Here is a 25,044-nt window from a genome sequence, read left to right as displayed (position 1 = left end):
TAGAAACAGGAAGAGGAAAAATAAAAAATCACAGTCTGTCATGAGGGACAAAAATCTTTTTGTTATATCTATTATGGTTAAATATGTGACCGAGTGTTAAAGTTATCATGCTGGAATGCAAATTGGCAGAAAGCCTGCAGTTAAATACACATCCTCAAATATTTTCTTCCCCTTTTTCTCCCCCCGACACCACACGCACCCTCAGATGAGTCTCAAACACAACTCAGTCATGCAAAAAATTCACAACACCTTTATTCAAAACCCAAACGAATAATACAGTGTCAAGCAACATAAAAGTGCTTTTAGAGTTACACTTCTTCTGTTCCAAGCTCGTCTCCAAGGATGGCATGAGTATAAAAACTGAAACAGACTTGAGATAAGGCGTGTCACGGATAATGCTTGCATGATTGGGGCTTAGAAGAATGCTACTGAGGCGGTGAAAAGCCTGCAATACACAGCAGAGTTGTTCTACGCTTAGGAGGAACAAAACACTTCCCCGGCTTCATTGTTTCCAACAAAGCAGATCTGACTTTTTTTTTCTACTCCAGCACAACAGGGAACTGCTATGAAAATATGACAAGCTTTAATCTAACCAGACCACATTTTATCTGCATGTTTAAGTTCAGTTACAACAGTGAAAATGTGTAATAGTTATAAAAAAATGTAGCTTAGCAGACCTCAGTGAAATGACACAGCAATTACAATCTATTAAACTCTTAATAATAAAAATAATAAAGCTCTGTAAAAAATGCTTTATATATTTCAGAGATATAAAACTTCTCTACTGTGAAACTCCTGCATGAAACGACCAACAATATAATCACAATAAAACAAGTGCAGACTTAGTTGAGTCCATTTTTTGTAAAATTAGTTTAAAAATAAAATCTGTTTAACTTCTGAACAAGCACCAATCAAAAGGTTTGATTTTTAAACAAAAGCCTTTGTTAAACCAAATATTTTGTGGCAATTTCCTGTTTCTACTTCAGGCTAGTTGGCTGAATCGTCTAACTGCACAACATGTACAGAAACGATATTCTTTCAAAAAGTAGCTGGAAAGGTGCAAAACTAACATAAACTCAGAATTGGACCAATTTAAATCCTCAATTCATCAGAAACTGGTCACTTTAAATGAAATCTCAAACATCATTCTACTACCAAAGTGTTGATTACCAGTTTTCTCTGTCTACTCTCTCCTGCATTAACGCAATAAAACCTGGTAAACGTTTAGATTTTTAAGGTAACTCAAAAATTATTATGGAAATGTTTTCAGTTTAAAACTAAACTTAATGGCATTGTTTTGCTTCCGTTAAAAAACACAAGGAGTCTCTAAAGCTTAAAATGTTAAATGAAATTAATATTTCTTGATTTTGTTCTAAAGTGGCAACAGTAAGTCAGTAGATGAGAAGATAACCACAGTTTTCAAGCCCCAAAATATCTTAGCCAGGAAAACCACAAATCAGTTTTTTCTTCTGATTTAAAGTCAGATGTTTTACTTTTTTGTTTATTTGAACCTCCGTTGGTTCAACTTTTCTTCAAGTCGAATGCATAACATGCTCAGAAATAAATTATCTGGAACTTTCAGTCAGATTTCGAACTTTCAGGACATAAAATCTGAATTTTAACCACAGATATAAATGGAGGATCATGTTAGTTTTAACTGAGCAGAGTCAGATGTTTCTCAAGTACTTTAAATCTTCACAGATGACAAAGGGAATCTGTGTTGCACTTCTCATCTACATCTAAGTAAATATAAAAACATTCATATTAAAAACAGTTCTTGATAAAGCTGCATTTGTTTGGTCCATTTGCTTGAGTCCCGTTTGATTCTTTGCTGGCATAGTGAATGGTGTGGAGGATCCCAGGGAAAGCTCTCAGTCTTGCTGGTGAAATAAAACTTTGGTTTTAGCACCGTGTCCACTTTAATCCACATTCTGCAGGGTTTCTAAGTGAACAATACTTGGTTCTGTAAGCTTTTCTTTTTTTTTAATCCAGGTTGGCAGGGATTACATCACTGAATGGCATACTTTGTCTCCAGTTCCTCGGCTGCTCGGCTCAGGTGAAGCTGCCTCAGTTTGCTTAAGAGCTCCTCCAAAACCTGCCGGTGTACAGTTTCACTCTTTCCCCCTCCGACTGTCCGCGGCGCCCTCTGGGCCCAGACCCGCAGCATCTGGTAGTGAGCCTCCCGGCAGTACCTGTTATCCATCTCTGCTTGCTCGATCTCTGTGTCCGTTACACCGAGAGAGCGAACCAGCTGCTTCATCTGCTGCAAGGGAACCAGATCCAGTACTGAGTAGATGAAGTCGGTGACTGCAGAACGGGGGGGAAAAGATAAAGAGTCAGCACAGTTGGTTTTTTTTTTTCCTTTCTGTTTTTTTATGAGTTGAATCAACAGATGCAGTAATAGACTTACTCATCGGGACACAGTCAGGCAGCTTGGATAACTCCTGCTCACCAAAAGAGGTTTCGGTAGCGTCCTCCAGACTGGTTTCCACTGAAGGCTCATTAATACTCACCAGGAAATCCTAGCAGACAAGAAAACAAGTATTACTAATCATATACGCACATAAAACTGAACAAAGTAGCCACACACAGGGCAGTCAGGATACCTGGCTTTGCTCCGTTTGCTGGACAGATGATTTGGAGGACAGACTCAGCATCTTTTTATTGAATGACCGCTTTGTGGCTATGAAGGTGATTAAAATCCCCAAAACCAGCAAAACAACCAGAACTGCAAATCCGATGATCATATTCATAAACTGTGGATGATGATGGGCAGGACCTTGAGAAAGAGCCAGAGATTATTCGTCAAAAAACATGAAATATTTTACTTTGTTGTATCTGATTGCTGAATTCTTTCTTTAAATTGCATTTTTGGTGAATACAATTAGATCTTTTGTGGATTTTTAACATCATTACTACTCTTGTGAATGTACCAATAACCACAGAACTGTTCATATTTAAGTGATAGACCAATGCACTTGTGAAGAGAAAGGAAAATGACATTGCTTTACAAATATAAATCTTAAAGATGCAATGTATATTTATTTATTTTGTTTTAATTTCAGCAGCTTGGCACATCCAGAGACTGAAATATTTGTTCATTCTTCTTAGCAAAACATCTCAACCCCAGAGAGATTGGATGGACAGCCTCTGTAATCAAGTCGTGCTACAGATCTCTTACTTTGACTAGGTCATACTGACACACAAATACGCTCTGATTGTTTTCCTGTTTTTAGGGGAAGCTCCACTTTTGCAGGTTTTCTTTCAAGATAGCAGTATATTTAGCTTATGCATGTTTCTACCAACTCTGACCAACTTCGTGACTCCTATTAGTGAAAAACATCTTCACAGCATAATACTGCCACCACCATGCCACAGCCATTAGACTCTCTCAACAGTGGCTTTCATCTTGCCTCTCTTCTTGATTTGTTGAGCTCATGGTGAATAGATGTCCTGTCAACAGATTCTCTCACCTGAACTGTGAATCTCTGCAGCTCCTCCAGAGCTTTGGGCTACTTCTCTAATTTTTAGCCTTATTGCCTGGTCTGTCAGTTCAGGTGGACATCTGTGTCTTGCAGTATTGTTATTCTGTTTCCATTTTCAGATGGCGGATTGAAAAGTAATCCATCAGACATTGTTTTATAACCTAATTCTGCTTAAAACCTCTCCACAACTTTAACCCCAACACCTCTGCTGTGTTTATTGGTTTTTATGTTTGCTCTCTAACAAACCTCAGAGGCCTCCAGAGACCAGATGTTGTTACAGAGAGATTAAACTGCACACAGTTGGTTGCAGTTAGCTTTATTTAGGGATATCAGAGTAGAAGGGGCTGAATACACATAAATGTATGCCAGTTTTTCGAGCTCAATTTAAAAAAAGGAAAACATTCAGTGCCATTTTGTGTTTTGTGTTCTCACAGTAAAATCCCAAAGCAACGCAGTGAGGTTTGTGGCTATCATGAGACACAGCACGAAAAGGTCAAGGGATGTGAATGCTTTGTATTGTATAAGGTTACCAGCAGTGACTGTCTGTGTCACAGGTTTGCTGATGTTGACAGAAACTACAGAAAAGGAGAACTGCCCCACCACCAAACACTACTGTCACAACTACTGCCTCATCTGAGAATGCAGTTTTCTTTACAAAGGAGTGAAAACTAGGATCTAACATTTTCAAGAGTAGTTTTCTGGAAATTTTTCAAACTTTAAAAGTCATTGTCCCAGAAGCTAAAAAGGAGAAGAAAACGTTTCTCAGTGTGAAGTTTGGAAACCCTGCTGCTCTTAGAGGGACTGTGTGGTTGTTGTTGGTGGCTGTGTTAGCGCTTACCTTTTGTCTGAACAGGAGTTGTACAGTGTTGTACGCACTTCAGAGAACAACTGTGAAGAACAAAGAGGATGTTTGAGAACACGGAGGGGAAGTAGCACGTCTTCATAGGAAGTGATTAACATAAAGGCTGACTTGCTTTTACAGCGTCCGCTCTGTAACTCTGCATGTACTCTTTGAAAGATACCATCAGGCATAAATGAACGCCAAATAAAGCTCTACCAGTTTGGTAGGAAATGGACAGAAAACATCTGTAGAGCTCATGAGGTTAAATTCCCTGAATGTGATTTGAGTTCTGCTTAGACATATTATTCGATAATTAACATAAAAGCTCCAAAGAAACAGTGAATGTAAACACTTCATATTTTTGTTTTTTCAAATATCTGTTTTGTTTTTTTGTTAAATTTCCATTTAAATACCGAGCTCTTTTTAAGGGCTTGAAAAATGCCAGTGAGCAACTTTCAGTGTGTCATAACTTCTCCTGTATTGCCAACAAATGGAAATGTTGAACAAAGTCGGACGTGAGATGCAAGTTTCAATTCTACAAAACAACTTCCCCAAATGAATGTGTTAACAAAAAAATCCCATCAGAAGCAGAGAGATGGGAACGAAGAGCGCCAACGTAAAACATGGCTGACGTACCGGCTGCAGGGCTCACACTTGCCCTTCTCTCTGAAATAGTTCTCCTTGCAATCACACACAGTGTCTGTTTCACGTGTACCTGTGGAGCACAAGTATTTATTTAAAAAGGGTTAAGATAAAAGCCTCGACTGAGTGAAAGATTAATTTATAATTCAATAAGATGTTAAGACTCACATGGGTGTGTTAAGGTCTCATTAGGTCCACATTTTTTACATTCGACGCAGTCGTATGTTTCTGAATCAATGTTATGTTTATAGTAGCCTTTTTTGCATTGACACTTAGTGTTGCTATCTCTTTGACATGGTGATACCTGTTCTTCATTCTTTGATTCTGTAAAAAAGCAAACGTGATTAAAATGAGAGTCAATTTAACTACTGCTGAACACAATTCACACGCATCGTGTTAGAAAAAGCTAATGTTGCTTTACCTTTGCACCTTTTGCATCTTCTGCAGGTAGAACTGAAGTTTATCTGGTCTGAGAATTCACCATCACCACAAGGTGTGCAGCGACTTATTTGATTGCTAGTACATTTTTCTACCAGTTTAAAACCTGAAAAAACAAACAAAAAAACAAAACAAATCCAGTTAAAAACCCTAAAATGACACCATAAGATTTTTTTCTTCATTTGCCTGAATCATCGTAGGGTTATTGTACCAGCATGGCATTTATTGCAACATATTCCATCCGTTTCATAGTACCAGGATTCACATTGCTTCTCTGCCGTCAACACACCACTGCTCATTAGCTAAAACAAAGAACAAATAACAAGCATAAATTTGCAAACAGTAAATTCCACAAAAGAGTAACTTTCTATGTTTTATGAACCTGGAGCCGTTCTCACCATTAGGAGCAGGAAGGTGAAGATACGTCTTCCATGGTTTCCTATTCCCTCCATATTTCTATGGATTAAATTCAATCCATTGGAGACCACCTGAAAGAAAACAGTCTGTGAGTGACACTTTCGATCCAAACTGTGCTTTATGCTTTAAAAGAATTACAGAAAAGCCATTTGCTCTGTGAAATTTCACTGGAATATTTTACATTGCCAGGAATCAGTGCAAAAACATCTGTTTTGTTGCATAAACCACATCAAAAGTCTCTTTTTGTGCCTCGGATTGAACTCATGATCTGCTTCTTATTCATGTTGCTTTTTCATCTGTGCTTGAATGCTGAGTGAGTAAACGTCTGGTAACCATCAACCCCCCAGAATCGCCTTCTTCCTACAAACATTCACCCTCCCACTCACTGTTACAGGCTGTCTGGCCTCAGGCCAATTCATTCTTAAGAAAGCTTTTATCAGTGCAAACATATTACTGTACACTGAGAAATTCGCCTCATTTAAAACAGAAAAGCATTAAATGTTGACTTTATGGTGTTTTATATTTGGTTACATTTCTAAGACCTTGTTTTGAATGTTAAAATTACAACAAACTTTCAGGTGAGTCTGGCTAAAAATGATCCCGGTAGTTAAGGGGTAGTCTAAAAAGTTTTAAGATTTATTTTTTATTTTTAAAAATAAATATAACTCTATTGTCATCTTCACTTAGCACAAACCCAGCATAGTTGGTTCTCAGTAACAAAAACTAAGAGTCCATGATGGTCATGTGTACTGGGAGCAGAACCTTTAAAACATTTCCAGAGTTTCTACCTGATAAAGACAAAGTAAAAAAAAAAAAATCAACTAAAACTGTTGTAATATTTTTGTTTTTAGCACTACATTGTTTCTATATCAGAAATGCCTTAAATAAAAAATAATCAGTGTGTGCAACAGATTATTGCTGCTGCACTCCAGCATCCATTTTTCTTGTAAATAATCTTTGGGTTCTTTGTAAATAATTATCCAATGCAAAGGGGAAAAGCTTCATTAAAAAGCGTCTTCATAAACCTGTGTGACCTTTTGACTTTTTTCAGATTGTAGAAGCCCACAATAGTTTGGTCCAGGTGTTCCCATCCACTAGCATGAACTAATCTGGATTTATACACAATGAGGATGCTGCAGTATTACCTACGACAGGAAAGATAATCATTCTTTATGATCTTTTAACGCATCCTCGGTTCAAAAATAATGATTTCCTAACAATCCTTTCAGCACCTGAAGCATCTGATAAGACAAAATCCAGAATGTGAGGAAAGTAAATGTTATGCCTTAAAATGAGGAGCTGTGCCTATCAGAGCTCACATTATATCAACCCACTTTTTGGTCCCTGTAGATTTTGTTTTAATCGACAATTTGGTTATTTGTTGCACCATTTGATCTCAAGTGGATGTAGATATTAAGAACTGTAAAAAGTCCAAAAAGAGTCATTTCAGGGTTTTCAACTGTTGTGGATTAAACCCCTTATTTACTCATTATTATACCTTACGTGTCATTTTTATGTGGGATTAGTCAAAGAATCAGCTCAGTCTACTTTAAGTACTGATTATTATTTTCTCTAGAAACACAGGAAACACGCAAACCAAATCAAAGCTGATGACAAAACACTGGATCTGATAAGTCTGAGGTGTTTTTTTTTTTTTTTTTTTTAAATTGAGAATCAGGCGCAACAAAACTCAAAAGTTATAAAACAAATTCAATTTAAAGTTAACTCAATTGTTATTTTTAACCACGTAAGTGCTTATACTGTAAATTCTTCGTAGATTTTTACTTAAAATGTTTGTTTTAGGGCTACAGAGATAAAACGTTTTACAGTAGATGTCACTTCTGCGCCACGGTTTGGCAGCCGTCACTTCCCTGTCGCGCCGCGCAAACTTCAGACTGTGGTACAAACTTTATCATAAAAACAACAACAACTCCCAAACCTTTTAGACTGCCACATTAAAAGTACTCGCACAAACCCGAAGTCCGCTGGGAATATCTAAATATGCAAGAATTATAACTGTTTTCCCTATAGTTTCGGTTCAGGCACCACATTACGCCCACTGCACCTTCATGATATGAATCGCTGTTCCCACAAACGTGCAGAAATATTTTACTGTGACTTACCTGAGGAATTTTAGTCAGAGCGATGGATCCCTCGGTGCTTTTCCTCCACACATCAGGGATCAGGGTTTGTTTTTCACTAAAAGTGCAGTTTTCTGCTCTTTCACCCGGAGCGCCCGGCACCGTCGGAGCTGCTGCTTGGCTCGCTGCTGAGGATGGAGGCGTGTTTAACCGGGAAATGGCTGCGCGACGAACGCATTTCAAGGAATAGTGAGACAGTTTGGCAAGAAGGCCAAGAAAACAACCCCAAGTCTATCAGCAGAGTGGCTACATACTGGTTGCGCAACATGCACTGGGTGGCTGTCAGATAATCACATGACTGGAGTAGGAATATAAATGAGATAAAAATCATAAAATCTTCCAGGGTATTTATTCTCTCTAAATGTTGTACCCTCTTGTATTTTGACGGGGTCACAAATGTCAGTCAAAAATCCCAGGACAAAATAAACATACAGATATTTGTATGTGGCCAAAAAACTTTAAAAAGTGATATGTTTTACTAATATACATCAAATATTATACCGTTCAGTATTGATAATGTCTTACAATAAATTAAATCATCAAATTCAGTTCAGAAAATTTTAATTTATTGCTTGAGAATTGATTTTAAGTCTTTTTTGTATTTGTGAAAATCACTTTTAACTTCTTTGTTGCTGAAATGTGCTACACAAATAAACTTGACTTGATATGAAATCAATGCCAACTAAAAGGTATTTAACAGTTTAAAACTATTATTATGTTACGGGCTTGTTGTGACCTGTACATGACGTCAACATCAAGAGGCTGATACCAATCATGATGTTGTACAAGCAAGTCGGGGTATCTGCAGTTCTCAGAGGATTGTGAAACACAGCTAATTCAAAAGTTTAAAAGGTGATTCACAAATGTTACCTGTGGGTGGAGTCAGTGCTGAAGAACCACCACACAGACCGGTTCAAGACAATGCAGAGTCAGAGACGCTGCCAGATTCATCTTACACTCTGGACTAAGGAGAAAAAGGACATGACTGCTTAATAGTTGACCAAAAACCTCCTCTAAAATGATAGTGAATTTGACATTTTCTTTGGAAATCAAGGTCTGAGAGTCAGGAGAAAGATGAGAGGAACTGAATTTAGCAACTACGCCCTCTACTGGTGTTGGTTTAATGTGTTTTACCAAGTTCACAGTCAGACCTCAAATAATGCAAAGAAAACAAGTTCATATTCATTAAGAAATGGGCACAATACTAATGTTTTAATTCAGGAAGAGTTTTTATTCTGGTGGAATAACCAGGAGGTTTTCAGTGCAGTGGGCTCTTCGTTTTTTCCAGAGCTGTATTAAGCACAACACACAATATCATTTAGGCAAATCTGATGCTATATGTGAGGCTGCAGTTGGTAGCACTGTTGCCTTGAAGCAAGAAGGTCCTGGGTTCGATTCCCGGCCCGGGTATCGAACCAGAACCATGGAGTTTGCATGTTCTCCCTGTGCATGTGGTACTCCGGCTTCCTCCCACAGTCCAAAAACATGACTGTCAGGTTAATTGGTCTCTCTAAATTCTCCCTGTGTGGGTGCATGGTTGTGTGTCCTGACTGGCGACCTGTCCAGGGTGACCCCGCCTCTCGCCCAGACCCCACTAGGGACAAGGGTGTTAGAAAATGGATGGATGGATGATGATATATGCTACACCAAACAAGTTGAATGTCACTATTAAAAAACCTGGACTTCCTTACCACCTTGGAAGAGGGACGTTTCCATGCCATGCTGCATTGATGCAGTAACTAATGCAAAAGGAGCCACAACCAAGCAGTGACTGTAAAGTACATGCAATCATGTACTTCAATTTTGGGTTTCCATTCACTTTAAACTGCAATTATTAAATTAACAGAATTTAACACTTAAAATATATGATTCAGCATATAATTAATATGTATGATAAGTTTCACTTTATTGTGATATGATGATACAATGAGGTTCTAATTTTTTCTAAGTTTAACCTCTGCGACTCAGAATTTTAATTATGCTTTAAATGTACTGGACAAAATCTATTGCTCTCAACTTCTTGGTGAAATAAAAGAACCTCAAACTATCATGTAATGTACATTTAAATGTATGTACTAATTGATTTGTTTGATATTTATTTCTTTTATCTTTGCTTATATATTTTCTTTACTTTGCGCAGCGCGTAGTGCACTTCAACCTCACCTTTACCTCTTTATAAATGACAAAAGCAGAACTAAACTAAAATTGCATTTTGACTTTGGATTTTTGTGTGCCACTCCAGAATCAGTGGTCATCATGTGAAAACCTTTTGGCGGTGTCTCCGGCTACATTTAGCAAATAAATCTTTTATCAATGACTGGATGCAGATGAATCACAACATTTCCCACTTTAGAGACCATTGCCAGTAAACTTTGCGCTTCTGAGTTTCTCCACATCCATCAATCTCTGTAATGAGAGGTTTATAAGCAACACCCTGCAATATAACTCAGCTCTGTGTAATTGTCCATGCACTTTTCTTTCTGACAGTAAGATTAAACCATGCATTACCTTTTTCATTCCTCACAATTTTAGAACTTTTATTTTTGCTTACACAAACATGAGCTTCAGACAAGAACTTCCAGTTCTATATTTTGTGTCTTTCCATGCGTGTGGATATTAGTTAAGCTATTTCTCCTGCATAAAAAAACAGTTGAGGAGTTTATGTAACTTTTATAAAATCCACTTTCACAATTAGTTACTGCTAAGATGATACAAAGTCTAAATCCATCCCACATGCTGAGTATTTTTATTCCTTCCTCTCATGCATTTAAGTTCTCTAAAATTAAAAAGAAATACATTATGTGGGATTTACTGACCTCCTGTGGCCAATTTGGGTACAACTTGTTACTCAATAGACCTTATCTCACACGATTAACTTATGATGGCGGGATTTATTCAGTGGAAAACGTAAAAAAGAGGAAAAATAGTTTTAAAAAGTGTTAAAATAGCGGTTTATTTCTACATGTTGCTCGGAAGAAATCTCAAAAACAGTAACTCCAAGAGAACCAAAATAAAATTATTATTTTTTATTTTAAAATTAGTCCATGTGATTAAATAAATATCAAAATGTAGACTTTGACCACATCTTTTATTTGGTCAAAGATGTGGTCAAACCAGCCAATACAGAATCAATTGGTGAAGGTTCAAAGTGCAGTGATGTGTAGCTGAGCCGTACAAATTGTTTTTAGAAGATAATTTTTAATCAGAGTAGACTTTCCTGACAGGACACCTTGTATAAGGGAGGGAAAAATGAAAGATCATTCAACAAAGAAAAATAGAATGCTTCATCAGAAAAACCACATCCTTCCTTAGCAAACAAAGAAAGGCCTCTTCATCTCAGCTCTTCCTCTAACTGGTTTCAGGTTAAGCCTTTGTTAGCGTACAGGCGCTTTGCATGCATTCAGCGTAAAAATACAGTGCTTAGTTTCCCACACAGTCACACTTTAAGAAAGTTGTGGGGACTGGCGTAAAACTGTGGCTTATGATTGACTGTTTACTTTATTACAGAAATGTCAACATGTTCCTGGTACAGCTTAATGTTAAATTCTGTTCAAACGTACTAATCCTTACGGTCAAGCAGTTGGTAATACTGAAACCTCTAGATTAGTATGAGCTGGTTAGCTCTCAGTCACTTCAGAGCAGTTTGATGCTCAGTCATCGCTGATCCACTCATCTGCGTACTCTGATTGAATGTTACTGTTGGTTTAGAGCCGCAGATCCCCCGAGGCAGCCCCTTTAAAACTTTTTGGGCTGCAGTTATGGTTGAAAGAAGGTCACGTTTGGTGGCCTGGCTTCTGAGAAAAATGAGCTCATCCATGCCTTCCTCTTATCAGTTTGATGATGTTGAAAGTTGGCACCACTTGTGTCCAAAAAAGACTCTTGCAGAGTCAACTAAGACGTAGTTACAAGGTCTGGTTTTCGGAAAGGGTGTGTACAGAGTAGAGAATCTGGTGGCTACTACTGCTCACCTCTAGAAGTTCTCACACCTACTACAAGTTGCCCCGTCATTGAAGGAAGTTTGGTGGTAACCATGTGATCTTGCCACTCTGGATATGATTTTTCTTTAGGGCGGTAACTTACACTCATTTTCCGTTAGAGTTGGAGTCAGTGGATGGACTCGTTAAGAGAGAAGCTTGATTGAATCAAAAAAAGACCACCAGGACTAAAGAGGGGAGACTTAAAATACAATAACGACGATATAGGAGTCAAGAGAGTGAAATCAGAAAAGATTTGGACTTTTTAATTAGAAACTTCAAAATGGAGAAGCTTCATGAATGACAAATTGCATCTTAAACAAACTTCAATTAATGGAGCATAATTCAGACCAGACTATAGTCTGCTAATCATAAAACTTTGCGAATTACGTATCCGTTACAAATTTCCAACACACTGTTAACTACATCACATCCTGCCATATGGCAACCATAAACTTTAATATATTCAATTCATATTTTATGTGGCTGACAAACACAAAGTACATCACAGTTGTGGAGTGGAAGGAAAATAATATTGCTTTTCAAAGAGTCTTGCAAATAATAATCTGAAAAATATGTCTAAGTTTAAGACATACACATCTATTCTCCAGTATCGGTGTGAATAAGATGCATCTGAGCCCAAAATCACAGCTGTATTGATTATCAAAGGTCACAGAGTAATGAATACTGATAAACTAATAACCTTTACAGTTATTAGTAAAGATTATTAGTTGTTAGTTTACAACTAAAGGTTATAAACTAATACTGTACCATTATTCATTTACTCATTTAGTTTTTAATACAGTAGAAAAGGGAATCAGCTTAAGAAAACACCGTTTGCTCAATTTGAAGATGGACTTTCCAATTAAAAGTTAGAACAAAATAAAATTTCCACCCGAGTCAGAGACCCTGAACTATCCTCAGTTCAGTATCAGATATGACTGCTGCACATATAAAACATAGCTAAATTTACTGCAGTAAAATGAGTTTTTTTATCTGCATTTCTGGTTGTTTGAGCCAGTGTTAGACAGAAACAAAAACTAGGGTTGCTAATAGCAGCTGGACTAGTCACACAAGTAACAAAACTTGTGACAGAAACACATTTAACTCCAACATCATTCCCACGTCTGACTTTTGAAACAAATTGAACACAGCATCATTCTGTCCTGCAGTTTCTAAATATTCAGGTATGCTTTATATGCAAATTTCTATCAGCATGTGGAAAATTAGCTGTTTATTGTTGAAATGAGATAAAGGGGGTTCCAGTAACCAAACAAACACTCATGTAAATCTTATAGGTGGCATTTGAAAACCTCTGGAGGGTGCTAATACCTTTGTAGTGTACAGTAGTTGTGTTGAACAGCAGTCCTACAACATTTAAATTCTTCATTTTTCACTCTTATTACACATAGTATCCATCACAAACATTGAGAATCAGAAAGTGTGACCATAATTTATGAGACATTTACAGATTTATGGCAAATCCCCCCTAAGCAACAAGGAAAGAAAAGTTTAACTGTTCATTAATTTAATCAACCTTTTAAACCTTTTGCTTCTTTAATAGCACATTTTCAATAAATTCAGTCGTTTTAGAGCCTTCCCCTCTCTGTTCCGATAAAAACAGTCTAGGAATGACGTGTCAGTGATTTATCAGTGTAGAGTGACTAAATACTGCAGCAGCTTGAAGGGCAGCAGCATAAGAGCTGCATCTTCTGGCAGGACTGAGAACTGGGCTCTCTGCTGGAGCCGGAAGGATTCATCTCAGTGGTGTTTTCTTAACCTGATTCCCTTTTCTACTATTTTAAAAACTAAATGAAATACACCAGATATTCATTAAAAAATGTCAGTGTGTAATTGTGTGATCTTGACACACAGTCACACACGCACATAAAATAATACGCAGTCAACAAGCTGCAACAAGAATAGCGATTACACCGAGTTATAAACGGGTTGTACGTGACCTGTTTCTATTTTATCTTTACACCTCAAGAGCAGCTAATGTTTAAGCTTAGTTTTCTGACCCACATACAGAATCACAGACTGAGAGTTTAATTACAAGAAAAGCATTTGAAGGAGGTTTTTCTGGGTTCAGGGTTCTGCAGCGTCTGGAAGAGGAAGCAAAGCTCCACATTAAGACGTTACCAGGTGACTCTCAACTAGTGATCAGCCCCAAAATCTAGGTGTGGTGATTGACTCAAACATGAACCTTCAGAGTCATATAAAGACACTTACAACACCGGTCTTCTATCACCTGAAGAATATTTCCTTCTTCATGGGGATGATTTTCCCAGCAAGATCTGGAGAAAATCATCCATGACTTTATCTTTAGTCACATTTATTATTGCAACAGTGTCTTCACAGGTCTGTCTAAAAACTCAGACAGCTGATCCAGAACGCTGTTGCTCCCAATTTTAAAGTCCTTACACTTCACATTGTAGCTCTTTGAGCTTCAGTTTCCCTGTAGCTCAAAGAATAGATTATAAAATTCTATAGTTAGATAATAAAGTTGTCAAAGGTTTAGCACCACAATACTTTCATACTTTCAGAAAATTAAATATTTTCTGTCTGTACTGCATCCCAGAACTAGAACCAAACATGGAGAAGCAGCATTGAGCTTCTATGCACCACAAATCTGGAACAAACTTCCAGAAAACTGGAAAACAGCTGAAACACTGAGTACCCTTAAGTCTAGAATAAAAGCCCACCTGTTTACAGTTGCTTTTTAAACATAATCACTGGAACACTGACCAACATATTCGACAAGCATTGATGATCTTGATGATGGCTTTTGACAAAATCTAACTTTTGCTTCTGGTTTCTGGACAATGCTTTTATGTTTTTATGATGTAAAGCACTTTGAACGGCCTTGTTGCTGAAATGAGCTACATAAATAAAGTCTGATTTGATTGGATTTTACAGTTTGAAGGAAGGAGAGGAGGGTGGAAACAGGGTAAGCTGAGACTCGATAAAGTCCTGGTCAGCAGATGTTTCTGGTGTCTAGTTGGGGGACATGTAAAGGTCCAGAAGAGGATACGATAGGTGGAGAGTGAAAGCTAGTGAGAGAACGGAGTCCAGAAGTTTAGTGTCTTCATCGACCTGGGAGCATTCAAGGAACAAGGTAAGTATGAAATCAAGCTGCTGTAAATTACTCAGAAAACTGTAGAGCTAACCATCGCTGGCACAAGGGGCTGGATGGTAACAGTAAAAGTCAATCACCATGCACTGATGGTCAAACTGTAGCTCCTTATGAGAAGAAACTGCTAACAGAAAAGGAAGTTGACTCACATTCACTAGAAAAACTGAATCACACCTCAGGATTATAACAGAATGCAACGTTAAAACACATCTAACCTTGTATTTGTCTGCATGCATTTGACAAGTTGCTGGCTGACATGTCTGCTGTCTGCAGTATTCTCAATACCATCACATTATTTGGTAACTTAGTCTGACAAGATTCTGTTTCTGCATAAATTAGCAACTCTCAAAGGCAGTGCAAGTAAGTAAATAAATACACCAGACTAAAAAAACCCCATGACTAATAAGACTTGTTGTTGTTATCTAACTTAGTGGTAAAAACTACAATGTTTTATTCATGGATACCAAAGAAATCATAGCTAAAGTTCAGTATTTGAGCTGAGGAAAGTAACTTGAACACATTAACAGTTTTCTAATTGAGCTAAATCACATCAGATGTTTGTATGAATCTCACTAATCCACACATACAAAGATAAAGAAATTAATAACTCCACTAAGCTACGTGTCATTAAACTGATTAGTAAGTAATGAACATGTGAAGAAAAAAAGCTGCATAAAGCATTAAAAGCAAACAAATCAATTGCAATTTGTCAGTATTTCTAAAACAGTTAACATCTGGTAACAATTATCAGCTGGTTTGGTGGTAAAAACTTTGGTGGTAAAAAAGATCAAAAGTTTTCTTATTATCACAAAGCATCTCAATATAAGATCTCTAAAACTTTCTCAGCCTTATTGTTGCACAGCGCAGTATTGACACTAGTTGCAGAGATATTTCTAAACACAATTGTTCTTGTGGGCAAAGTTGGGGCTATGATAAAGGGAAAAGGGGAAGTGCATGATTATATTAATAGAGCTTACAGGTTTACTAACAGAGAACTTTCTTCACTTCAGAAGTGGAGTCTTGCGTCGTGAGTATGTATGAAGCCATTGCTGTTAAGTGCATTATTTAGTATTTTCATGAAAGAACTGTACTTGTTATGCTAAGTCTTTCTGTGTTTCCTGTTGAAAAACAGCACTTCAGATTGTAGACTGAAATCTTCCGAGGAGTTACGAGATTACAAATTGAGATGATTTTGCGCTCAGTGACACATTCAGAAGCTCAAAATGTGTCTAACTAGTAAGATAAGGTAATTTTATTTATATAGCACATTTTCAGGAACAAGACAGCTCAAAGTGTCTGGTCGCTGAAAGTAGCATCAGTGTGTTTTGCAACAGTGACGTTGTGACGGTTTTGAGAGATCGTCCAGCTCTTTTTACCATTATGCAATACTTCTTCTGCAAAACGTCAATGATGAGAAACATTTCTGGTTGGTCAATATTTAGGACTAAACCAGTTTATGCTAAGAATATTGAGAACAGGGCACAAGATTGTTTTCTATGTAATTAGAAATGTCAATGGTAATCTTGGCCTTTTATGCTTTTTTTTTGGTGTATTCTTTACTTGCTTGGTATTATTTCTTTGGGTTTACCATAAACTTTTATGATGCACTTTTTAATCATTAAGTAAACACTGACATGTTCAATATTAATGTTACTCACTCTATGAATTAAAAGTGACTAAGATACCTTAACTTAGTATCAACTGAAGTGTTCATGAAGTTGCAGAACTAATCATCAGTCACTTCTTTGAATGTTTATCTTTCTCAGTTCTTTGTAAGTATAATCAAATGGGTTGGGGTTAGATGAGTAGTACATAATCATTTACACTCATCATCAAGCAACATGACAACAAGGAAGCAGAGAAAAGAAAAAAAGGAAAGTAATGAAAAAGGGGAAAGTGTCAGACTGTTTTCAGCCAAAAGTTCGTATTTGGACGAAACGAGACAGAAGATGGAAAAACATGGAGGCTGTTCTCGGTTGGGGGTGCATGTTGTTGTGCACAGATGTCGAGGGTCCAGGGAGGAGCGGCAGCTAGAGGATGAGAGCAAAAGAAAACAGACTAAATAGACAGGTTTCGTGATGAGTCACTTGTGACATTTTAAGAGAAGAGTCCCCTGACACACTTCAGCTACTTTCTCAGTCTTACAGTCAGAGGGTCCCAGGTAGCATCTTCTTCTGTCAGCTTCTCCTTCATGGTGAGTACAGGCAACATATCTTCATCTTCTTCATGATGTATTAACTTTTTAATTGGATTGATAAACAAAAGGAAACATTCAGAGGTTTTACAAAATCAGTTTTAAATAGTAATTGTTTCTATGTGAAGGAAACCAACCAATAAAAGTCATCTTCTTTTTCTCACAACCTTTCTGCAGTAGCATCTGCTCTTACCTGACACAATCAACAATCTGCCTTCTCCACCTCTTCTTCTTCTTCTTCCCTGTATTTGCTGCTTCCCAGATGCTGCATCTCTGTTATCTCATGTTCTCCTTGCTGTGGAGTCTCTCCTTCTTCTCCTCTGGGGTCGCCATCGAGTGCAACGACAGGGAATATAAATGGCCGATTCGCAATCCCACGTTATGTTGTCCAATGTGTCGGCCAGGTAGTGTGACATTGCTTTTATATTTATGGATTTTAAAGTGCCTAGTGTCAATGTCATTAACCATAAACTGCTCTGTGTTTGCTCCAGGTTATCGTTACATTAGACGCTCAGAAACTAGTTGTGACATTGAATGTGAGCCCTGCGCTGAAAATCGGTACGCAAATATCTACAACCTGGAAGGGAACTGCAATGTCTGTGATGTTTGCAAGAAAGGTAGGAAGCATTACAGTAAACGTGGATGGGAAGACTTGCAGTATTTTAATCTGAGCTATTGATGTCCATGTCTCATGAAATTACTTTTTTTTGATAAATGATGTGTCACCAGTAAAAACGTAAAACTGGTTAGTAAGCTCTGACATCAGCAGGATCCGCTTTGACTACAACACTATCGCCAAACAATCAGAGTAGATATAGACTGGTTTTGTTTTGAACATATGCATGATCAAGCATTACTGTAAAGATACTCACAGCTTCACACACTCCACTGTCTCTTCTTCTTTATACAACCTTGTGGTCCAGGTTTCTCTGTGTGAACTCTGACTCTGCGATCAGAGCGTGATGTGTGAGAGTGAGTAATCTGCTGCTCTTACCGCAAAATTTTACCAGTTTCATTGCAAAAGACCTGTAGAAGTCAGACAGTTGAATGTTACTCAGTTCTGGCGGTGGATCATGATTTCAGAGAAGCTTACCAGCAGAAATAAACTGTTATATCTGAGGGGATTTCCCTGTTTATGCACCAAGGGGGGCAGACAGTCAGAAAGAGATGAAACGGAGGAGAGACATGGGGGGTCTGTGAAACCATCTGTAATGAAGGCTAGGGGAGAGAGTCATGTTTGCAGCCCTCCTAGAAGCAGACCGTTTTTATGTAAGTGAAAAGTAAAAAAACATAAATTACACCAAAATAGCAAATGGAAAAATATACTGATGCAAATGTCTCTCCGCTGCTACAGGTGAGCAAAAATAACCTATCTGCCTTATTTCTAAATGTCACAGTGGAAAACATAAAAGAGAATCAGCACCAAAGTGAAAACATTCTCTGTTCTCAGTCTGAAATAGCAATGTTTACATTTGGAGGCTTTCATTTTTTAATATTGCAAGTTTTTTTTCCCCTTTAGGAGAATCTGTGTGAAATGTGTTTTTCATGAAAACTTCTTAAAAGTTCATTTATCTGTTTTAGAATCTAGCAAGAGGAAGGTGGGTGTTGAAAATGTCAAAAAACTACACACACAGGGGCTCCATGTCAATTAAAGTGAATGGAAACGAATTTAGGTGGAAATGATTCAACCCACAGAAAGATTTAACTTGCTGACCTTGCAGCACGACTGTTTCTGTTGTGCTTTGGATCTTTAACGCAAACTGCAAACTGTTAACAGTTTGCAGTTTGCAAAGCAAAAGAAGAAGAAAAAAAAAGTCCAAAGATCAGCTTCTTGACGGTTTTATAAAACCTTTTAACCTTTCAATGACAGAAAAACCTCAATTCATTCATCGGAAACTTTCACATTTTACACAAAGTTAACACTTTGTCTAAAAGTAATAAGATAAATAATGTGGAAAGCATTTTAAAACACAACTGTTCATGTTTTCAATGTGGACTTAACTTTTACAATGCTTCTACTATCATACACATAAGACTTAAAGCCACATTACGCTAACACCATGATCACTCTAGTAAACCTTCATACACCTGCTAAGATGAAGTTGGATTCAAAACTACAACTTCTGGATTGCAAAACAACTATACTCTTCCTCCTGATCCACATTTACCCCTTTTATTAGGTTGTTATAGTGGTCTGACGTGAAAAGTTAAATGTATCAATTATGGAACCAATACTTCAGAAAACCAAACAATATATTGAAAGGTTTTGTTTTTTGACAAGCACCTAATAAGTTTTAAATCACAAATATTTAATAAACCAGGCTTTGAAACGTTAAAAGCTGCTCTGTACATGTCTGTCACATTGAAGGGAGGAACTTTCCTACCAACGTTTCCTTTTAATATTTTAAAGTGAAATCAGAAAATCTTCCAGGTGGAAGTTTTGCTCTTTAATATGAAACATTTGTGCAGTAAAGGAATTGATTTATGAATGAGGGTATCATCAGATCACCTTACTCCTACTTGTTCTCTTTGTTTTTTGATAAATTATAACTGAAAATGTCTCATAAACATTCATATTTTGTTATGACTCTAGCTCTGTGGAAGTAATTTAGACAGCTTTCTGTTTGCTAATTTTGAACACACAAGCTGTGGCTTCTTTGAAAGAAAGAAAATGTTTCATCAAATCGAAACGATGCTTTCACTAAGAAATACCAGCCATGAATTCTTCTAAAGAAGATGTGATAATAAATCTGTCTGATAACTTGAAACAAAAATCTGAGTCATTTTGGACCATCTTATACATAGAATACAAAGTCACTCTCTTGCAGTACATTCCCGTTAAGTCACTAAGTCTGAATAGTCTCTTTTAAGTGATGTATATTCAAACATGACTGTTTCTTTTGTCTTTGGCAGCTAACTTTGAGATTGTGTCAAACTGCACACGAACCCAAAACACTGTTTGCAAGTGCAGAGCTGGCTACAGATGCAAAGACGCGTCCTGCACATTTTGTGAGCCTGCCCCAACGACCACCAAGCCCACGCCGCCGCCGCCGTCCACTACAGGTGAAATAAAGCTTCTCTGCACATCCAACCAAGTTAGACACTAAAACTTTACTCTACAGACTTTAGGCTCCTTCTGTACTTTTGCACACAAAGCTGCAAATTTATCAAACAACTTCTTCTTATCACATAGGAAACTATTCTAGCCCCAATATAGAGATAGGTTTCCTCTGTGTTACTACAAACAGTTTCTGTTTCCACATCTGTGGCACCAAAATAAGCCTGGCATGGCAGGAAATGTAGTGTTTGTGCAATCGCACCTAATCTCTCTAACGCTTGCAGCACCAAAGCTTAAATGTTTAATGTTCATTGACTGAAAAAGGATTTATTTATTATTGTCTGGTTGCAGTTTTCTTCTAATATCTACAGCTCTGGAAAAAAGTAAGAGACCACTGCAAAAATGATTTTACTTTTTATAGGTTTATGTTTGAGTAAAATGAACATTGTTCTTTTTTTCTATGAACTTCTGACAACATGTCTCCAAAATTCCCAGCAAAGATTTTGTATTTATTAGCAGAAAATGAGAAATGGTCAAAATAACAAAAAAGATGCAGTGCTTTCAGATCTCAAATAATGCAAAGAAAACAAGTTGGTATTGATTTAGAAACAACAATATTAATGTTTGAACTCAGGAAGAGTTCAGAAATCAATATTTGTTGGAGTATCCAGGAGGTTTTTAGTGGGGTTCAGTGCAATAGGCTCTGATTTTTTCCAAATCTGTATCTGAAAATCAACATTTCGGGGCAGAACCCATCAAGTTGCATTTTTTAGCATAGATAAATGTAATTAACCATCAAAAAAAATCATAATTAATGATGAATTGATTCATGCCAGATGAACAATCTTCATGAAGAATTTACATAAGTAGAGATCTTTGGCTAATTGCTTGTTAACACTAAAATGATTACACTTTAGTTAAGATGAAGAGTCTTAAATTAAAACAAAATCAAACTAAAATCATTTGAGCAGCATAAAGAAACACCCAAACAAATACTAACACTATATTTTATATATAACACTATCTTAAACAATTACTATATGATCTATAATGAAAGTTTTGTAACTGGGGAACTGAACAACCAAAATACAAATTAAACTGATTAAAATCTAAGACTTATCAAAAAGTCAAAGGAAAAGGGATTGCAGCGAGACATTGGCTCAGTTTTTACAGTAATCTGAGAGAAATATTAAAAAGATAAACGATCCTAGATAGCAAACGATGCTGATTCAATGTTGAATTATGGTCAAAAAAGTTAATTTTTTGTCAAGGTCGACGAACAAATAATCACTCAATTAACCAAACTAACTAATGTTGAAAACATGTCAGTGAATCAATGTTGTTTTGTGGATGAATACTAGTGATTGAAATGGCAATGTCTAATCAATGGCTAATCAATGTCTAATCAATGTTGAATCAATGTATGCTGTTTGTGGCACCAGTTCCTCTCATGTCTGGGCAGGGGTGCCTACAGGGGGGAAAGTTATGACCCTGACCGACAGCGGGTCATAACTCCACAATTTATTTATTTTTTGTTTATCGAAATAAAAAAAATAAAATAAAAAATTGGGGCCTTGTCAATTATAGGAAGTTGAGCAAGAACTTTTCATCCAGTTTGATGAGAATAGAAAAACAACCAGTCCCAACCCAGTCTGCTCTAGTCTTCTTCTGGCTCAGACTTGTTGGGTCACAATCCGAAAGGAAACTGAAGTTACTGGCAGCAATGAGGTTCTGGGAAGAGGAGCAATCACAATGAACCGATCGGCCAATCAGAGGGAAAATGCATTATGTGATTGATGGTGACTGGGCCTGTTTGCACCATGAACATTTCAAACGTGATCATTTTTGAATAAAAATGATTGGTTCAACCACAGTATTTGAATCTACGAGAAATCATGGATTCTTTTGAAACTGTTGAAAATTAGCAAAGTTATATAATTTATATGAGAAACTTTGGCATATATGAGCAGCATTTCAGACAACAATTTGAGCATAAATCTCTTGGAGATTCAGGGACAACACTTAACCTTTATTGGAGTTTGTGCTGAAGATCTAAAAGATCTCATGTTTGTTGGCCAACAATTGTTTGTTTTACTTAGATACAAATGTAGATTTTGACAAATGTTGATTTAGTTTAGTTTTCTCTTAACACTGGTTTATCCAATGGAGACGCACAATAGTGTTAAAACTGTGTAAAACTTTGGCTTGTTGAATAAAATAATTCAAACACAAGAAGTTTTTATGCACCTTTACTGCATGCTTGTGCTTCAATCCAATTGTTTGCTTACTATTGAGGAAAGTCTCACACAAACTCTTTGTCCGATCTGAAATACGAAACTCTAGTATTTCCTCTAACCATCTGCACTGAACTGATAAGTTGTTTTTCCTTTTCTTTCTTCCTCCTCTAGTAGCTGGATCCACCTCCACAACCAAGACAACTGTACCACCAAATAACAAAATCAGAGGTACGATGAGCTGACAGTAAAATGAAATAGAAATTCTTAAGATTATTCTTATACATGTAAATTCTTTGAATATACATCTATTTTTATTTTTTTGCAGATACTCAGTGGTTCCTGGTGATAATCGCCCTTCTGTGTGCTGGAATTGCTCTGGTTGTTATGACAAAAATCAAGCCAATTCTGCACTGGATCAGATCCAATCACGGTGAGATGAGAATAACTATTAAAAACCAACCTAAGGGCACGATACAATTTATACTCAAAATCATTTCCAGTTTATGTTTTATCTGATCACTCTGGCATTCAAAGTCCTTTGAAATTTCTTTCCGAGAGGAAATTTATCAGTGTGGAAAATCTATGAAAATCAAATTAGGCTGATGCCACAATCAAAGTAAAGTGTCGCATCCTGAAAGCTGAGAATAGCAGACCTTTGATCAAAATACAATATATTATTCAAAAAGGGATGGCAACAAGGTGACACACATACTTCAATGATGTGATGAGCCTTTTTGTTCCATGAAAAATCCCCTTTGTTTCCTCACGTTTAAACATGATAGTATCAGCCTAACAGTAAAATATTTACTTTGTTTTGGTGACTTGCTAATAATTTGGGTTCTTATGTCATATTTTATTGTGATTCAATTTCATATTTTGAAAACTAAATTTACTGAAAAGGTTACTTTACTGAATTTACTGAAAATGCTGTTTTCTTTTTCAGAAAATGTATTTTTAAGATTTCATTAGTGTTTAAGCTCCGTGTGCTTCACCTGTAGCTTGGTTTATAGATGAGGGCAGCTGGGTCACCTGACCCAGACACACATCCATCCTCTGCAGCCTGTCTACTTGTCTCGCTCTGAACACACCAGGCTAAAGGACCAATAACAGTTTATATTAGAATTGATAAAACATTGTGCACAAACAATAGACAGGTTTTGGAAAGCCAGAAACACAACAACTGTAGGGCTGCACCGATTGCAGTTTTCTGATCGATCTTTAAAAAGCTTGACTTGCCAATTCTGATTTCGGCCATGTTTTTGTCTGAAATGTCACTAAAGATAGCAATAAAGTCTCTGAGTTGGTAACAGTGGGGTGACTATTGTTAAATGCAAACATGACCTGATGGGTCAGTCTGTCAGTCAAACCTCTCTTACTGCAGAACAGAACAGAACAGTGGTCGATTTTTAGACCTTTGCTGAAGTAGGTAAGATCGGCTTTACATGCAAGTATCGACTGTTCACCGATCTCCCAAAATGAAGGAAACCGGTCGGCCAATAAATCGGTGCATCCCTAGAAAATTGACTGATTGTTTAAAACTGACCATACAAATTAAAGCTGCACATAAATGTTGCTCACAAAAGGATCAAAATAGACCAATACACTGATTGTTTGGATGCAAAAATGTAAATAAGTTGTTTTTTTATGTTCTCCATATATTGTTGATCTATTTAAAAATATTTTCTATTTTGCTTCTCAGGTTATTTTTTGCCTGAAAAAACTGTGACAGCCCCTCTGCGCGCAGTGGATGACGATGTGTCCAAGCCGGTCCAGGAGGTGTGTGGAAAATGTGACCACTGCATCGATTTATGCATAAAGGATTAAATCCTGCACTTGGAAAACGAAATTACTTGTCAAAATCTTCACTTCCACAAGAAAGAAACAACATCTCCTGGATTTTGGAGACGGATGGAGACAAACATCGCTCCAGTCGTTATAATGAAGAGGACTACAGCGGACGGTTCAGCTACTAATGCTGTTCAAAAACTACAGGATATCTCAATACACAAAAAACTAACCCTACAAAAACTGGAAGATTTTTTCCACCTAAACACACAGAGTGGGACACTATAATAGTCCTGCATGGGCTGTTTGGTATTTTGCTAAATAGGTATGTACTATGGTACACTATACTACATGTACTACATAATAAGACAAGGATATTTAAGTACCAGTGATGAGATTCTCACTCAGAAATTTCTCTAACAGAATTTCTGATTCTCACTCAGAAATTTCTCTAACAGAATTTCTGATTCTCACTCAGAAATTTCTCTAGCCTATATATAGACCTTAGCCTATATATAGGCCTTAGCCTACGTATATATAGGCCTTAGCCTACGTATATATAGGCCTTAGCCTATATATAGGCCTTAGCCTATATATAGGCCTTAGCCTACGTATATATAGGCCTTAGCCTACGTATATATAGGCCTAAGCCTACGTATATATAGGCCTTAGCCTACGTATATATAGGCCTTAGAC

At 37.0% G+C, this 25,044-nt stretch overlaps 2 protein-coding genes across 3 annotated transcripts; one reads left to right on the top strand and one right to left on the bottom strand.

The window, feature by feature from the left end:
* Window positions 1–227: 227 nt before the first annotated feature.
* tnfrsf1a (TNF receptor superfamily member 1A) lies at window positions 228–8,194 on the bottom strand. The gene is made up of 10 exons (XM_005798849.2): window positions 7,947–8,194; window positions 5,805–5,894; window positions 5,618–5,708; window positions 5,390–5,512; window positions 5,137–5,292; window positions 4,963–5,041; window positions 4,324–4,373; window positions 2,607–2,779; window positions 2,411–2,522; window positions 228–2,307 (listed from the first exon to the last, which is right to left on the bottom strand). Exons 2-10 carry the CDS (start codon window positions 5,856–5,858, stop codon window positions 2,009–2,011), a joined length of 1,137 nt encoding a protein of 378 aa, XP_005798906.1. The 5' UTR covers window positions 5,859–5,894; window positions 7,947–8,194; the 3' UTR covers window positions 228–2,008.
* An 8,768-nt stretch (window positions 8,195–16,962) lies between these two features.
* Window positions 16,963–24,874, top strand: cd27 (CD27 molecule). Of its 2 annotated transcripts, XM_023331345.1 has the most exons (7): window positions 16,963–17,268; window positions 17,531–17,672; window positions 17,760–17,885; window positions 20,182–20,331; window positions 22,735–22,791; window positions 22,889–22,993; window positions 24,263–24,874. In XM_023331345.1, the coding sequence occupies exons 1-7, from the start codon at window positions 17,266–17,268 to the stop codon at window positions 24,385–24,387; spliced, it is 708 nt and encodes a 235-aa protein (XP_023187113.1). In that variant the 5' UTR covers window positions 16,963–17,265; the 3' UTR covers window positions 24,388–24,874. The 2 variants fall into 2 exon arrangements, with proteins under 2 accessions (XP_023187113.1, XP_023187114.1); XM_023331346.1 differs by lacking the exon at window positions 16,963–17,268 and having other exon boundaries at window positions 17,411–17,672.
* The last annotated feature ends 170 nt before the right edge of the window (window positions 24,875–25,044 follow it).

Source organism: Xiphophorus maculatus, chromosome 3 (assembly GCF_002775205.1).
Source record: "Xiphophorus maculatus strain JP 163 A chromosome 3, X_maculatus-5.0-male, whole genome shotgun sequence".
In the NCBI taxonomy this organism is placed as follows: Eukaryota; Metazoa; Chordata; class Actinopteri; order Cyprinodontiformes; family Poeciliidae; genus Xiphophorus; species Xiphophorus maculatus.
The sequence above is the reverse complement of the archived record's forward strand: the minus strand, read 5'-3'. Positions and strand labels throughout refer to the sequence as shown.

Bases quoted from the DNA above. Each gene is read 5' to 3' on its own strand.
- cd27 (XM_023331345.1), top strand. The intron at 20,332-22,734 runs GTGAAATAAAGC...TTCCTCCTCTAG, and splicing joins GCCGCCGCCGTCCACTACAG to TAGCTGGATCCACCTCCACA. The intron at 22,994-24,262 runs GTGAGATGAGAA...TTTGCTTCTCAG, and splicing joins CTGGATCAGATCCAATCACG to GTTATTTTTTGCCTGAAAAA.
- tnfrsf1a (XM_005798849.2), bottom strand. From the start codon at position 5,858: ATGGAGGGAATAGGAAACCATGGAAGACGTATCTTCACCTTCCTGCTC. The intron at 5,709-5,804 runs GTGAGAACGGCT...TCTTTGTTTTAG, and splicing joins TCACCTTCCTGCTCCTAATG to CTAATGAGCAGTGGTGTGTT. The intron at 2,523-2,606 runs GTATCCTGACTG...CTTGTCTGCTAG, and splicing joins AGCAAACGGAGCAAAGCCAG to GATTTCCTGGTGAGTATTAA.